This window comes from Sebastes fasciatus, chromosome 15 (assembly GCF_043250625.1).
Source record: "Sebastes fasciatus isolate fSebFas1 chromosome 15, fSebFas1.pri, whole genome shotgun sequence".
NCBI lineage: Eukaryota > Metazoa > Chordata > Actinopteri > Perciformes > Sebastidae > Sebastes > Sebastes fasciatus.
In genome coordinates, this window is record NC_133809.1 from 10002602 (window position 1) to 10018096 (window position 15495).

At 38.9% G+C, this 15495-nt stretch overlaps 1 protein-coding gene and 1 long non-coding RNA gene across 2 annotated transcripts in view; one reads left to right on the forward strand and one right to left on the reverse strand.

Annotated features, from left to right (window-relative positions):
- LOC141783814 (uncharacterized) overlaps positions 1-4905 on the reverse strand; it is a 69980-nt gene extending 65075 nt beyond the window's left edge. The window contains exon 1 of the long non-coding RNA XR_012597363.1: positions 4826-4905. This is a non-coding gene — a long non-coding RNA (uncharacterized LOC141783814). The remainder of the gene's footprint in view (positions 1-4825) is intronic.
- Positions 439-14097, forward strand: LOC141783813 (TLE family member 5-like). The gene is made up of 7 exons (XM_074661342.1): positions 439-991; positions 6049-6146; positions 7666-7729; positions 8213-8257; positions 8355-8417; positions 8734-8808; positions 9430-14097. Exons 1-7 carry the CDS (start codon positions 965-967, stop codon positions 9667-9669), a joined length of 612 nt encoding a protein of 203 aa, XP_074517443.1. The 5' UTR covers positions 439-964; the 3' UTR covers positions 9670-14097.
- Positions 14098-15495: the final 1398 nt, after the last annotated feature.

The window sequence follows — 15495 nt, forward strand, 5'->3', positions numbered from 1 at the left end:
CTGTAGCAAATCGAATAGCCTCTTGCATATTTTACCAGAATTTGGCTGGTGGCTGGTGCTAATTTCCAACCCTGCCCTTAGCTGACAGAACTCTCATTTACTTAACCTTTATTCAACCAGGCAAGTCAATTATTAATAATGAATAATGAATAAATAAAATAAATAAAATAAATAAAATAAATAAAATAAAATAAATTAAATAAATTAAATAAATTAATTTAATTAATTTAATTAATTTAATTAATTTAATTAATTAATTATTATCTCAATGGTGCAAATTCCCTTACAAATTTACAATTGATCAAATTACTAAAAACACTTGATGCACAGTGAATATGGGAGTATCGGGGGAGTATTGGGGGGCTCATCTGGGAGGATCCATCCATCCCCGTCTATGAACTCTGCCTCCGGGCTCCAGAAGCGGTGTCTCCGGCCCTGCTTGTCTGTTTGCTGTCTGCTGCTGAGCGGCTTCAGTTCCTCTCTACGTCACAGGGGGCGCCCGCTCCTCCGCCGCTCGGTCTGTTCTCCGGCTGATGCTCTTTCTTTCTCTTCAAAGCAGAGGAAAGCAGAGGGGCTCATGTGTCAACATCCAGGGTTTCCCCGGGGAGGTGTAACGTTAACGTTATTCTAAAAAAAAAAAAAAAAGAAAAAAAAAAAAAAAAAAAAAAAAGAAAGCCCTGATGTTCCTTTGAAGAAGAAGCAGCTCTTTCCTATCAGTGTTAACCTGGTTCATCCTCCTCCTCGCAGTCAGCTGCTGGTTGATCTGACCGTGAAGCCCAGAACACGGTCCTCCTCTGCTGCTGCTTTGACGTTAGCTAACGTTGTTTTAAACGATGACAGAGTACAAAGTGCGAATAGCGTCTCCAATCATTTAATATCTGGAGGAGCTGTTAGCTTTAGCATAGCTAGACCCGGTGACTCGCTTTATAACCAAGAAGGGAACACGGAGAAACACTCTGCTGACATGATGTTTCCTCAATCAAGGCACTCGGTAAGTTTAGTTCAGTTCAACTTGTCCAAAACTAAAGACACTGAAGCTAGCTGAGCTAACTAGCTTAGCTAGCTAACAAGCAGCCCTAGCTCCCTGGTAGCTGTCAGCTCACAATGCCTCTCACAACACCTCTCTACATCTCCTCACGACGTTTAATACCTGTTTATAGTGGAGGAGATATCACAGCTAAAGAGTTAAAGAGTTAAAATGAATGTAACTTCAATGCTAACGTTAGCTATCAATGCTATATTGCTGCTAACACGGTGTTAGCCGTTAGCTAACTAGCTGTTAGTCAAAACAAGCTAATTTAAGTTTCATGGTTTAGTCTGTGAGAGTTTAGTTAGCCTCATATTCTGCGTTGTTTAGCTCAATTTAGTGTTTCTATTAGCAATAAAGGGATACAGCACATGTAGTTTATGTACAACTGTTGACTTTGATCAAACAATTTGGACACCAGGTGTCTGGTTCAGTTATTAGCATTTGTCAGCTATAAAATAGCTCCATTAAACAGCCATGTAAAGGGTTGATGTGAAGCACAATGAGACGAATAACTGCTCCTGGAGGTCAGGTAACTCATTCAATATGTTGATTGAAACAGTCTAAGAAGTCAAGACCAACTAATGCCAAACTAACTGCATTAAGTAGTCACTTTAAACAACTAACAAATTAAGAAAATTAGCCATACAAGTCAGGAAATGTGTTCACAAATAATTAGACAACTTCTGAAAAAGGCCTCAACACAACAATAGTGATCATATTACAGCAGTTTGCATGCTAATTAATATTTGGTAAAAAAATTATAGAAATGAAACAATTAATGCTGCAATTAACATAAAACAGTCTAAGAAGTCATGACCCAACTAATGCCAAACTAACTGCATTAAGTAGTCACTTTAAACAACTAATAAATGTGTTTCTACTATCAACTAACCATGAATATAAGGGTACAGCACATGTAGTTTATGTACAACTGTTGACTTTGAGCCAAACAATTTGGACACCAGGTGTCTGTTTCAGTCATTAGCATTTGTCAGCTATAAAATAGCTCCATTAAACAGCCATGTAAAGGGTTGATATGAAGCAAAATGAGACAAATAACTGCTCCTTCAGGTCAGGTAGCTCATTCAATATGTTGATTAAAACAGTCTTAAGAAGCTGTGCATTAAGTAGTCACTTTAAACAACTAACAAATTAAGAAAATGTGCCTTTTTAAAGGGTACAGCACATGTAGTTATGTACAACTGTTGACTTTGAGCCAAACAATTTGGACACCAGGTGTCTGTTTCAGTCATTAGCATTTGTCAGCTATAAAAATGCTCCATTAAAACATTCAAATGAGACAAATAACTGCTCCTGGAGGCCAGGTAACTCATTCAATATGTTGATTAAAACAGTCTAAGAAGTCAAGACCAACTAATGCTAAACTAACTGCATTAAGTAGTCACTTTAAACAACTAACAAATTAAGAAAATTAGCCATACAAGTCAGGTAATGTGTTCACAAATAATTAGACAACGTCTGAAAAAGGCCTCAACACAACAATAGTGATCATATTAAAGCAGTTTGCATGCTAATTAGTATTAATATTTGGTAATTTTTTTATAGAAATGAAACAATTAATGCTGCAATTAACATAAAAGTCTAAGAAGTCATGACCAAACTAACTGCATTAAGTAGTCACTTTAAACAACTAATAAATGTGTTTCTACTATCAACTAACCATGAATATAAGGGTACAGCACATGTAGTTTATGTACAACTGTTGACTTTGACCAGACAATTTGGACACCAGGTGTCTGTTTTCAGTAATTAGCATTTGTCAGCTATAAAATAGCTCCATTAAACAGCAATGTAAAGGGTGAATTTTTAAGCAAAAATGAGACAAATAACTGCTCCTTGTTGATTAAAACAGTCTTAAGAAGTCATGACCAACTAATGCCAAACTAACTGCATTAAGTAGTCACTTTAAACAACTGACAAATGAAGGAAATTAGCCTTTTTAAACAATATACAAGTAGTTATGTACAACTGTTGACTTGGACCAAACTATTTGGACACCAGGTGTCTGTTTCAGTAATTAGCATTTGTCAGCTAGAAAAATAGCTCCATTAAAACAGTCATGCATGAAGCAAAATGAGACACATAAACTGCTCCTCCAGGCCAGGTTAACTCATTCAGTATGTTGATTAGAACAGTCTTAAGAAGTCATGACCAACTAATGCCAAACTAACTGCATTAAGTAGTCACTTTAAACTACTAACAAATTAAGTAAAATTAGCCTTTTTAAACGATATACAAGTCAGGAAATGTGTTCACAAATAATTAGACAACTTCTGAAAAAGGCCTCAACTTGAAGCACCACTGGAAACACTATAATAGTGATCATATTACAGCAGTTTGCATGCTAATTAGTATTAATATTTGGAAAAAAATGTATAGAAATGAAACAGTTAGTGCTGCAACGAAGGTGAAATAAACATCAGAGATGCTTTGCTACAAGCAGAAACTGCAGGAGCAACTTAGGACATGATGTTGCAAGTTCCTCCTCCAGTTTGTATTTATTGGATTAATTGGATTAATCGTTTGGACCGTCAAATGTCAGGAAATAGTGAAAAATGCATGCCATATCTCAGTTTTCCAAAGTCCAAGGAGACGTCTGCAAACGCCTTGTTTTGTCTGACCAGCAAGCAGAAATCTAAAGATATCCAGTTGAAAATTATATAAAACAAAGAAAAACAGCAAATCCTCATTGGAAAAGCTGGATTTTTGCTTTAAAAAAAAGACTAAAATGTCGATAGACTAATCGATTAATCAACTAATCATTATAGCTCTAGAAACAATTAATCAGTTAGTGGATCAACGCAAAATTAACCTGCGACTATTTTGGACTATCGCTTAATCGTTTAAGTCATTTTTCAAGCATAAATGCTAATAATTCACTGGTTCCAGCATCTTAAATGTGAATATATATATATATATATATGGTGGTTTCTTTGTTGTCCATGATGGTAAACTGAATATCTTTGGGGTGTTTCACTGTTGGTGTGACAAAACAATGACATTGTCATGGGATTTTCTCACTATTTTATTGACCAAATGATTAATTGAGGAAATAAGCAGCAGATTAATGAAAGCCATATGGATTGCAGGCTTAATCTTATTTTGTTATTTCTAACATAAACAATATAATAATTGTTTTAACAATCTAATGCCAGACAAACTGCATTAGGCAACAAACACCCGGAGCAAGAAATGACCCTTGCAAACCACAGGTGAGGGAAGCGCTGCACGAGCATGCACAAAATAACACAGACCATTAACCGAAGCACCACCTCAAACACTCCCACAGTGGTGTCTCATGGTCATATAAGGATGCAGGTTAGATATTTGTTTTAAAAAAAAAAAAAGGCACATGTATATTCTTGTTGGTGAGTTTCAACATGTGACTACTCTTCCTCTTTCTGAGGCAAGCCTGTATCACAGATTTTCCTAAAGAAACACAAGTGTCAAGCAATATTGGACCCGTTTCAAACTGTTGGTAGGTGTTTTATAGGACAGAAGCTGAACCATTGTAATGCCTACATGTATTTCTGGAATGCTGTGACTGACAAATTGGTCAATAATGAAAATAATTCAGTTATTTTTTATGATGAATCGATTAATCTTTTTAGTCTAGAAAATAGTAGAGCTGCAACTGACGATTATTTTCATTGGCGTATTTATCTGTTGATTATTTTCTCGATTAATCGATTAGTTGTTTGGTCTATAAAATGTCAGAAAAAGTTGAAAAAGATGACGTCCTCAAATGTCTTGTTTTGTCCACAACTCAAAGACATTCAGTTTACTATCATAGAGGAGTAAAGAAAACAGAAAATATTCACATTTAAGAAACTGGAATCAGGTTTTTTTTTCTTAAAAATGTTCTCAAACCGATAAATCGATTATCAAAATAGTTGGCGATTAATACAATAGTTGACAACTAATCGATTAATTAATCAATCGCTGCAGCTCCAGAAAATGGTGAAAAAATCCTGACACATTTTCCAAGGTGACATCTTCAAATAACTTATTTTGCCAGACCAACATTTCAAAACACAAGATATGGATTTCAAGTTTTGTATAACAGAGAAATTCCATAAATTCAGACATTTTGGGAAACAAGAAAAGGTGAATATTTAGTATTTTACTCAAACAATTAAATGATTGTCAAAATTGTTGAAGATTAATTTTCTGTTGATTGTTTCAGCTCTACCTGTGTGGTTATTGTTATTACTGATAAAGCCGACTATTACGTTGTTCATTACTCAATTAATTGTTTAGTAAATAAATCTATATTCTTGTACTTCTAAAACACCGTACACTAGTGCACTGTGTATTTTGGGTGCAGGGTTTTGACCTGTGTGTAATCGGGTGACTCCATCCTCTCTGTTCAGTCCCATAATCCCACTGGAAACCTCTTGCCCTTGTGCCACTTATTTAGAGAGTAATGAGGTTTAGTGAACTGGATAAACCCTGGATTACAGCTTTGGATTGATGGTTTAAGTGTAGTCTATACATAACCAGACTTCTAATGCAGCCTCTAAACACGTCTCACATATGGTCGGTCTGGGCACGCTTTAATCTCGCTTTCTTTAAACACATTTCCTCAATCAACACTCTCTGTGGTCCTGAAAGAGTTTGGCCAAGACAGATGTTGCATATCAATTTGTCAGCAAATTAAACAGTGTCTCCTTCTTTAGCTTGTTTTATACTGTACACTCCAATTGAGACGTGAAGCCCAGTTTCGGCTGACCTTCATTTTAGCTATCCTCTCAAAGGGTTAATCTCAGAGGTCAAACTACTGTCTCCAAACAACCAGAACAGACATACACCACCGGAACCAGTATCTGAAAACGACTTTTGTAATTTCTTTATTGCTGGACTGGTTGGGAAATGCTAAAGCATCTAAAGTATGGTTTCAGACTGAGGGTCTGGACCTGGATGCAGGGATCTTTGTGAATGCCTAAAGGCCTCTGTGTAAATTGATTAAAAACTGATCATGTTGTGCTGTTCTCCAGGCATCCTCTCAGTCCAGTCAACCTCTCAAGTTCACCACTTCTGACTCCTGTGACCGCATCAAGGATGAGTTCCAGTTCCTCCAAGCACAGTACCACAGGTATGCTGTTAACACAACCATACATACACACACACACACACACACACACACACACACACACACACACACACACACACAAGGAATTTTCGCCACCTTCGCCAGTGCTGATGGTAAAAGTAGTCCACTGAAGAAATAATTTACCCACTGCGTGCTATATTGGCCAAGAAAGCGGCTCGCGGAGCTGTGTCGGCTGTGCCTACATGTACCAGGATGCATCGCGTGCGAGTGGCAAGTTTGCTATGTTACACAAGCTCTCTTAGCTTTTTTAGTCTGATAAATAAACAAACGTTACTCTCAAAATGTCAATAAAGGAAATATTCTTACACCTAACCAGAAAAATGCAACCGTAGACCTTCTGAATTCCCGGTTCTCTTTTACACTGAACTAAGACAGGCCTTGTTAACTCATCGCAAAACAAACCTCATTCAAACTGGAACAGAAACAAAGTAAAACCCACCAAACCTGTCTTCCCAGCAACTCTGGTTTGGTTGAAATAAATCCTTAATTCACTATGTAAGATGTGAAAATATGCTGGCTCTAAATGTTTCTACCCCCCCGCTATTTCTCTCTGCTGTGCGGCCTGCTGAGCAGCTCTCACTTCTTCTTCGGAGGCAGAACATTAAATTAGCAAAATCCAATAACAAAAATCGCCCTGCTGGTCTTGGTTGTCTTTTCCAGTTTTATCTTCATGATTCTGAAGATGGTCTCCAGCACACTTATGTGCGAGCGAGGAGTAAAACTTTCATGCATAGTAACGCACGCATGAACGTCGTCAGTGACAGCATCCAACAAAAACTGCCCACGCTGACATTTTTACAGGGGGTTCCCCCACCGGCCATATCCTCCCTGCTACCACTCCAGTTGAATACGGCTGAATATCAGCCGTATTCAACCAAAACAATGTAAAATGTACACCGTAAAAATCCCTCGTCCATAACATCCTCTGCACTCATATTTTGGGATGCCATTTTTTCACTGTTGGAAACATAATTAGTTTGCAATACAAGCAAAGAGAACAAGGTTCTGTTTTTGAGCGGCATGTAGAGCACGCCTCCCGGCTACGGTGGCCGGCGGTGCAAATTTATTGCATTTGTACTAAGCCTTTTTACAATTGTGTGTCTGTAGCCGATATGGGTAAGAAAATTGTTTGTTGGCTTTTAAAAAAAGCCCTAAATACTTTTCTAATCCAGCAAATACAATTTATTTGAATCAAAGTTTATTTACTGGTATTAGGAGGCTCAGCATAGCATAATGACATTTAAATGAATAGTTAGACATTGTGGGAAATACGCTCATTTGCCTTTTTGGTTAGAGGTAGATGTCTATATTATATTATATTATATTATATTATATTATATTATATTATAAACATGAAGCTAGAGCCAGTGAGCGATCATCTTGGCTCAGTATAAAGGTGACAAGTTGTGGAATAATTCCCTTCACAGGACAGATATATATATATATATTTGCCTTTAAACTGACCTTTATTGTTTTTAATATTTATATTCTTTCTTCCCAGTTTGAAGTTGGAGTGTGATAAACTGGCCTCTGAAAAGTCAGAGATGCAGCGTCACTATATCATGGTAAGTGTCGCATTAACTCTTGTCGGTACACTGTGGCTGTTTTATCTACATCTGATCTCCTCTAATATACCAACCAAAGTCACTTAGTGTTGCAGTATGTAAGCGTAGAAATGTGACCACACACCAGGAATGTCTAGACCATCTCCGTTTATCAGTTCAGTCGTACATAATCACAGATTGCGTTTCACTTGGTGGCTTCCTCGGGTTCACTCTTCACATGACCAGTAACGGATGTATGCTTTTAAAGCTTCTCTGATAGGCAATGATCAATTACAGATCACATGACAAAAGCAACTACATTTCTCAGTGCATAATCCACATATATAAAGCATGTACATATAAAAAAGTATCATTCTTCTTTTTCTCTGGCATTGTGTACTGTAAATAGAATGATTCCTAGTTTGTGTGTATAAAAATATACTGAAAGTATAAAGCTTCTATTTACTATAATGTGTGTTTATTTCTCCCTCTTTGTTTTTGTAGTACTATGAAATGTCCTACGGGCTGAACATTGAAATGCACAAACAGGTAATCACTGTCTCCTATAAACAATCCTTCTTTTAGTAGCTCAGATCTGGTAGTTTGCTGGTCTGATCTTTTGTTTCCCTCCTTTTATTCTTCTCAGGCTGAAATAGTGAAGAGACTGAATGGCATCTGTGCTCAGGTGCTGCCTTACCTGTCACAAGAGGTAATGACACTCAATATGTGCATGCAGAGCTTAAGACTTTCTGCCAATAATCAATCATGCAACTGTGTAATCGAACCATTTTCCTTGTGTATGTGCATTCTGGTTGTATTTATCAATGCTATCAAACTTTTAACACGCTAAATATTTTTACTGTTTATTCTTTTAATCATATAAATAACAAAGCAAATCTAAAGTGACTGATTTTTCTAAAAAAAAAAAAATTGTCACATGTTCTGTCTTTTTCTTAATATTTCCAGCCATGTTGTTAATGCACTTAGATGTCAAGTCATGTTTGACCATTTGTCTTTGTTTTTAGCATCAACAGCAAGTCATGGGCGCCATAGAGAGAGCCAAGCAAGTCACGCCCCCTGAGATGAACTCCATTATACGGGTACGCTTTTTTTTTTTTTTCTCCCTGCAAGTGGGTATAAATGACGGGTGAATCGTGACTCAGCCCAGACATGAAATAAAAGTAAATCAGTTGTCAAGCCAAAGGGCTATTTTTCATCTGTTGTCCTTCGACAGGTGTTGCAAAGTTACTCTAAAAAAATAAAACCTTTGAATTGAAATCATTTAAAAGCATGTAAAGCAATAATAAAAAGATGAATAACCTCTTCGGCTCCACCCCTCTTTACTATAGACTATTTTTTGTCTTTATTTAGCGGGGACAGGGGTCTAAACAATTTTTTACTGCTCAAATTAATAAAAATTATCAAAAATCCCTCCAAACTACCACATTAAGACACTGTTTAGACTGATTTGGGCCCCCCAGTGTGCGACACACAGAATAGGCGACACATTTGTACTGCAAGCAAAAAACTGCATGTGATTATCATAAAGTGGGCATGTCTGTAAAGGGGAGACTCGTGGGTACCCATAGAACCCATTTTCATTCACGTATCAAGGGACCCCTTGACCCCTTTTTTCCTTTGTGCTGCATTATTAGACGATAACTGAAACATACAAAGCAGAAGCTCTGACTTCCTTCTGTACCATGTGTGTGTGTTTTCAGCAACAGCTCCAGGTGCAACACCTGTCCCAGCTCCAGGGCTTGGCCCTGCCTGTGACCCCGCTGCCCCTGGGCCTCACCCCTCCCACCCTGCCCGCCGTCTCCTCCAGCTCCGGCCTGCTCTCCCTTTCCTCCATCCTGGCCAACTACTCCCACGGCCAGGCCCAGGCGGTGAAGGAGGACAAGGCCCGGGAAGCCGCAGAGAGAGCGCCCCGAGGGGAGGACGGGGACAAGTCAGACTAGCGCGGACACGGCGAGGAGGTTTGGAGGGGGTCGTTGTGGGGTGAAGTGTCTAAAAAAAAAAAAAGGTAAAACTGTAAATGGAGATTGATGTAAGTCTGGCTGCCTGTCTACTGAGTGTTGATGTAGAAGAGTAACTGCAGGGATGAGGACACGCAGAGAGGACAGATTTTTGGATGTGAAGAGAACGTAACTGCTGAATGGCTGAGAGTGAGAGTTAAATGTTCTTATTATTTAGTGGTAATAGACTCAGTTCAGGCTTCTAGACTTTAAATAGATGCTTTTTTAGTGTAAGCCACTGTTGTTAGGCTTAAACAAGATACATGTTTTCCCATTTGGAGTGAGAGCTGAGGATGAAAGCTAACAGCAGTGTCCCTTACACAGATCTGCCTCTCACTGGTTTATATTTCTTAATTTTTTTTTGCTATCAGATCCAGTGTTTTTTGTTCATGTCCTCCTCAGTCCCTCAGTGTTTCTTACTGGTCCGTCTGCCAGTCACAGTAAGCTGTTTAACAACATCTCCGTTCCCTCTTAACTCCCGTCCCTCCACTCATGACGTACAACGGCTCCATTTATTTTATTTTTCCTAAAATGAAAAATGTTGACGAGGAGCTGTTTGGAGTGTGATACCATTCATTTATGTACTTGGAGCCAAATTAACTCTTAGGCTGATGTTAAATGGGATGTTTTTTAAGGGACATTTCACTTGTCAGGTGCATTCAAACCCTTCAAACCTCCACACTTTTCACCATTTTTTGCATTTTCATACGACCAACCACTGGATGCGTTACCTTAGCTGTGTACCTCAATCCCGAATAAATGGGATTTTATTCCATTTAAAAACCTATAGTTTGTACAAATGGTAGTATACCCATCTTGGGGGGGGGGGGGTAATTTGTGTTTCATAGGCCTAGCTGCTGCTGCTGCTACGCGCGCTACATGGCATGGACCATGACTCGTCTTTAAATGAGCTCTGAAAAAAATTGACTTTATTTTGACATGTTGTTTTCGTGAAGTTAAAGACAGGCTAATTAGACATTCAAAATGTGTCTGTGTGTGCTCGAGTGAATGTGATCGGAAAGAAGAAAACACTTGTTTAATTTAACTTTATTTTTTTTCTTAAAGCACCTTTTGTATTGTCCTCGCACCACCCACTGCTCCTGCCCGTTCCTCGTACTGGTCCACTCTTTAACTGACCAAGACAAACTTGAACAGGATCTAAACTTCAGAACCAGACGGTCGTAATAAAGACATACGAGTAACTGTATTTCTGTAAGTTAGAAGAGCACTTCGGTTTATACTGAGACTGTATCAAGCACCTGTCTTTTCCTGTCTTGTTTAACTTGTGTGTGATTGTCAGGGGAAGATCTCCCCCCTTTTTTTTGATTTTCGCATTGTTTCAATGAAGAACGTGTCCGGGGTGAGTTGCTAAAGCTTTGTAAGCAACGTCAAAACATGCTTTCCCTCAGAAAACAGCGAGATTCTCAGTCAGAATTTGTTCTGGTAACCAAATTATTGTCCTGTTGCAAAAAAGCTGGTTTTACATTTAAAGCATTTTCCCAATTCCATACTATGTGCTAATTCTATATAGTATACTATCTACTGGGCTTTATATTGCTCAGCCCTAATTGAGTATACTGAATTTTGCCCCTTTTTCAGATTGAATATAGCCTTTAATGAGACTTGACTGACATTTTGTGTTGACTTTTTTTTTTTTTTTGGTAGCTGATGATGATGATTTAGTGGTCTGGAACCAGGCTGCTCAAAAATTTGTATTTAGTATGGATTTGAAATCCACCGAAGGCATCAGGATACTTCCATCAGAAGTGATTTCTCTGTGCTTCAAAACTCCCCCCGCACACTTGTCAGATGTCGTAATTGGAGTAGCTGCGTCTGACAAATTTCTATAACTGTCCGAAACTGACAATCCGCCATTCACGCCCATCTAATGCAGTGATTGGCCAGGCGTGTGGAGGTGACAAAGATGGCATTAAAGTCAACTCTTTGTCACTTTCTCATGTGGACAAACGAGTGCGACACTATGGATGCCCTCCAGGAGAGACTGTCTGTAAAGTGTAGCACTGTAATCCCCAGATTTAAACGATTATCACTACTGCGTAGCTCAGCAAGCAAACACCATCCAGCCCCTCTCTATGACGATCGGCTTGTCACCTCACTTTAAAGTGTGGCCTTTCAAAACACCTATTTATATACACTTTTGCCTTCTGAAGAGGTCGTACAACACTTCACACAAACTAGTTCTTTTCTAGCGTAACCCGGCTCTTGTACTGTAAAAGTGATAAAATAAAGAATGCTCTAAACGGTCAGCGTGCAGACTAAAAAAAACGTTGATTATAGAGAGCGCTGTTGATGGACACTATTGTCCCGCAATGTAACTCACAAAGGAAATGGAGGAGCTGCTGCGCACAATTGGAAAAGATTTAAACTAATGGTAGATGTGTAGTGAAACAGCTCCAGGCACATATCAGAAAACAATTATTGGAAAAACGTAATGTAATAAAGGGGCCGTACACATGCCACGTCTTTTGCCCGCTCAAATCCATTGTCAATGTTGACATGCAGAAGGCGTGCTGAAACGCGAGAGCGATGCCGTCGCGTCGCACAAGCGTTCCCAAGCGCCAATTTTTCAGGGTGCGACGGCTGTGCTCCGAGAATTTAATCATTTTAGTGCAGGGCTACCCAGAGCTTTACGATCTGTCCCACGGACTATTTTACTGGCTTCACCCTTTCTGTCGAAGGACGTCACAACATCCGGTTGAAAGGTCGACCAGACTGACAGACAAATCGAGTGTAAAGCTACTGTGAAGGATTCGCAGTGCTTGAAAATGCATTTATCTTTGATTTGATTGTGGTTAGTTTAGTCAGCGAGGCTTCCTGCTATATTACCACAACTTCATCATCATCGTCGTCGCAGTATGCAGGTTTTGGTTGCTTATTAACGGCAGGCGCAACCTCCCAAGCACATAGGAAAGGAAAAAAAGCGGCATAGCTGGCGTTTTCCAAGAGTTTTAGACGCGGTATGTGTACAGCCCCTAACTCGACAAAGTGTAATACAGTTCACTTCATTATGTAATAACACCCACATGTGTAATGATCTGATCTGACAGCTTGAACGCAACTAGGGCTGCACCTATTGATCGAGTATTCTACCAATTATTCCATCGATTAATCGGATAAAAAAAAAAATGGATTTGGGAAGGAGCAAATGAGGAGAAAATAACGCGGAACAACTAATTGATTTCCCTTTAAGAAAAATTGAAATTTGTATTACTTAAATTGCATACAATAATATCTGTCAAAACTAAAACTGTTTAAGTGATATATAACATTCTGGGTTTCAAGGCTCCTTGTATACTAACTGCGTAAACCATATAGTGTATACAGTTAGTTTGCGGTATGGAATTGGGACCCAGCTGAGGTGTATGTTAGAGGAATGGGAATGTTCATATTTAAGGCAGCAGAGGGCAGCAGTGCTCTCTCATTGATCATTAGTATGAAGCTACATTCAGCAGACTGACCTGGACCTCTTTAGACAGTGTTCACCTTATTGTCACTGCTGTTCTCTTCTCGTCTTCATGTCCTGACCGTGCATCTGTACACTGCAGGTGTTAGCGAGCGGTTATCCCCCCACCCTGTAATGGGGAGTGCTTTCCAGAGCTTTGACAACCCACCTTTAGCGTCTGAGCACGTCCGAGATCGGAGCTCAAGCTTTTCCTCTGTACTTTAGTTCAAAAGGCACTTAAGTTGTGGCTCAGTGCTCCTTTTTGTTTTTGTTTTTCTTCTTCCTGTCTGTGCTAGTGTTAGGGGGGGGCTGATGATTTTCCCTCCCTGGAGATTTGACCTTAATATATCGAGTGCGAGAACAGATCAGTTTGCACTCTTTATGCTGACGTCAGTCTCCGTAGAAAACCTCCTTTGGCAAAACTCAGACATATGAATGGTATGTGTGTTTGTTTTTGCTGTGAAGGGCCAATTTGTATACATATGAATATATCAATATACATATTTTTTAAAGCATTTTTGTATGTTTCAAAGCTGCTTTTTAACGTGTGTGTATCATGGAAGACTTTGGTGTTGTATGTGTGCATTACAAGCCTACAGTTAAAAGAGAGGCACAATGTTGTATACCATGTCGTTTTTTCCTGTTTTTTCTCTCCCATTCTCTCAGTAGGCAGTAACACTTAACATTGTTTTCTAGGTTTGTAAATGTTTTCTTTTTTCCTTTTGTGCAAACGAAAAAAACAGTTTAATGTGTTTATGAACACAGTCTCATTTTAAGATACCTGGGGCAAAAAAAAATACAAAGATGTAAACAAGCAACTGTGTACTCTAATGAGAATGAATCAACCTTTTAGCAGTAAGGAAGCTTCTCTGGTGCCTTACAAATAAAAGACGTGATTGAGAATGGTCCATTTGTCTTTGGTTGGTTACTGTCTGTGGGGGTGGGGAGACAATCTGAAGGACAAAAAGGCCGCCGTGTTCCAGCAGGATTTGCTTTGTCTTGGCTCGACTGTTTTCAACATGGCGGCCGGGTCACGAACTCTCGTTGTACAGCTAAACTGTAGACTAAAACGTTTCTGAAAACATTTTAGACAAGAAATGGGAATTACAGTAACGGACTCTTGATTCATATTTGATCAGCGCTGCCTAGTTTGACAGTTTGATCGGAGTTTGCGAGTGATTGACAGCTGCCCAGAGACTGCTCGGCTCTGATTGGTTGTTTTTGTTCGGGCGCGGTAAAAACTTGTGCCATTAGGAGCACAAGGAGGAGGCAGAGCAACATGATATGTCTCATGCACTATATTAACGATATATTAAGTTTTATAGAAATATATCTTTTTATCATATTTGCTCAAAGGCAGCTTTAACGTTATTTTTGGCTCTGTCAGCACTGCTGTCGTTTTCACTGCTAGCACCGTTAGCTGTGAGCCACCGGCTCAGCCGTCGCCATATTGAGAGCCTTACAGAGGCAATAGAAATGCTCCCAATCTTGCACTTAACACATTTTAATTCAAGGCTTAATGTTCAGTATATAACGGTCAGCTTATAATACCTCCGGGGCTCAGTGGATTTCTCAAGGAAAGAGCTATACTTCCCCAGGTGTTGTCTTTAGTCTTTACTTTGTTTGTCAAAGGGGACACTATTTTGCAATCGATCAATATCCATATTGTTTTGTGATGTTATGAACAGAATTATGACATTTACCTTCGAGAAAATCTGTTATTCGCAAAAGTCTACATCTTATTGGTTGGTTTGTTTTTATCGGCATCAGAAATTTGCAGAAATCAAAACAGCTGCGGAAAAAAAAAAAGCCAATATTTTGGATTAGATGGGTTTGAATCTTTAAATTGTCGTGATTTATTTGCATGAGGTCTGAAAAGACCTTAACCGGGGAAAAAAATTGTCATTGACGTGAGCGCCACAAATTAAATTAAATTCACCTCCATTGTTTTGGGGTGGAGACTGATCTTTGCATGGTTCTGCATTAAAAATCCCCCCGTAGGGAAGATCATACCTATGATGGGAACAAATTAAATATGCACAGTGCTCTGATGTAGCAAGTGTGATTACTTAAAACCAATTAAATGTAAAAAAATAACCACACACTTCTGGTGTGGCCTAAAAGCCTCATACCTTTGGCATGGAGGAATCCCAGAGCCGTCAGCAGCAGGTCCAGACATGAACCCTGCGTCAGTGTGTTATGTACGGTTTTCAACAAGAACAAAGCAGAGAATAGCAAAATGAAGACAAAAAAAAAATCTAAAGTATTCCCTTGCTTCACAAAAAAAAGACTCCTTACTTGTTAAA

Excerpts from the sequence above, each read along its gene's own strand:
- LOC141783813 (XM_074661342.1), top strand. The coding sequence starts at position 965 with ATGATGTTTCCTCAATCAAGGCACTCG. Across the intron at positions 8,418-8,733 it reads TGCCTTACCTGTCACAAGAG|CATCAACAGCAAGTCATGGG; the intron begins GTAATGACACTC and ends CTTTGTTTTTAG. Across the intron at positions 8,809-9,429 it reads AGATGAACTCCATTATACGG|CAACAGCTCCAGGTGCAACA; the intron begins GTACGCTTTTTT and ends GTGTGTTTTCAG.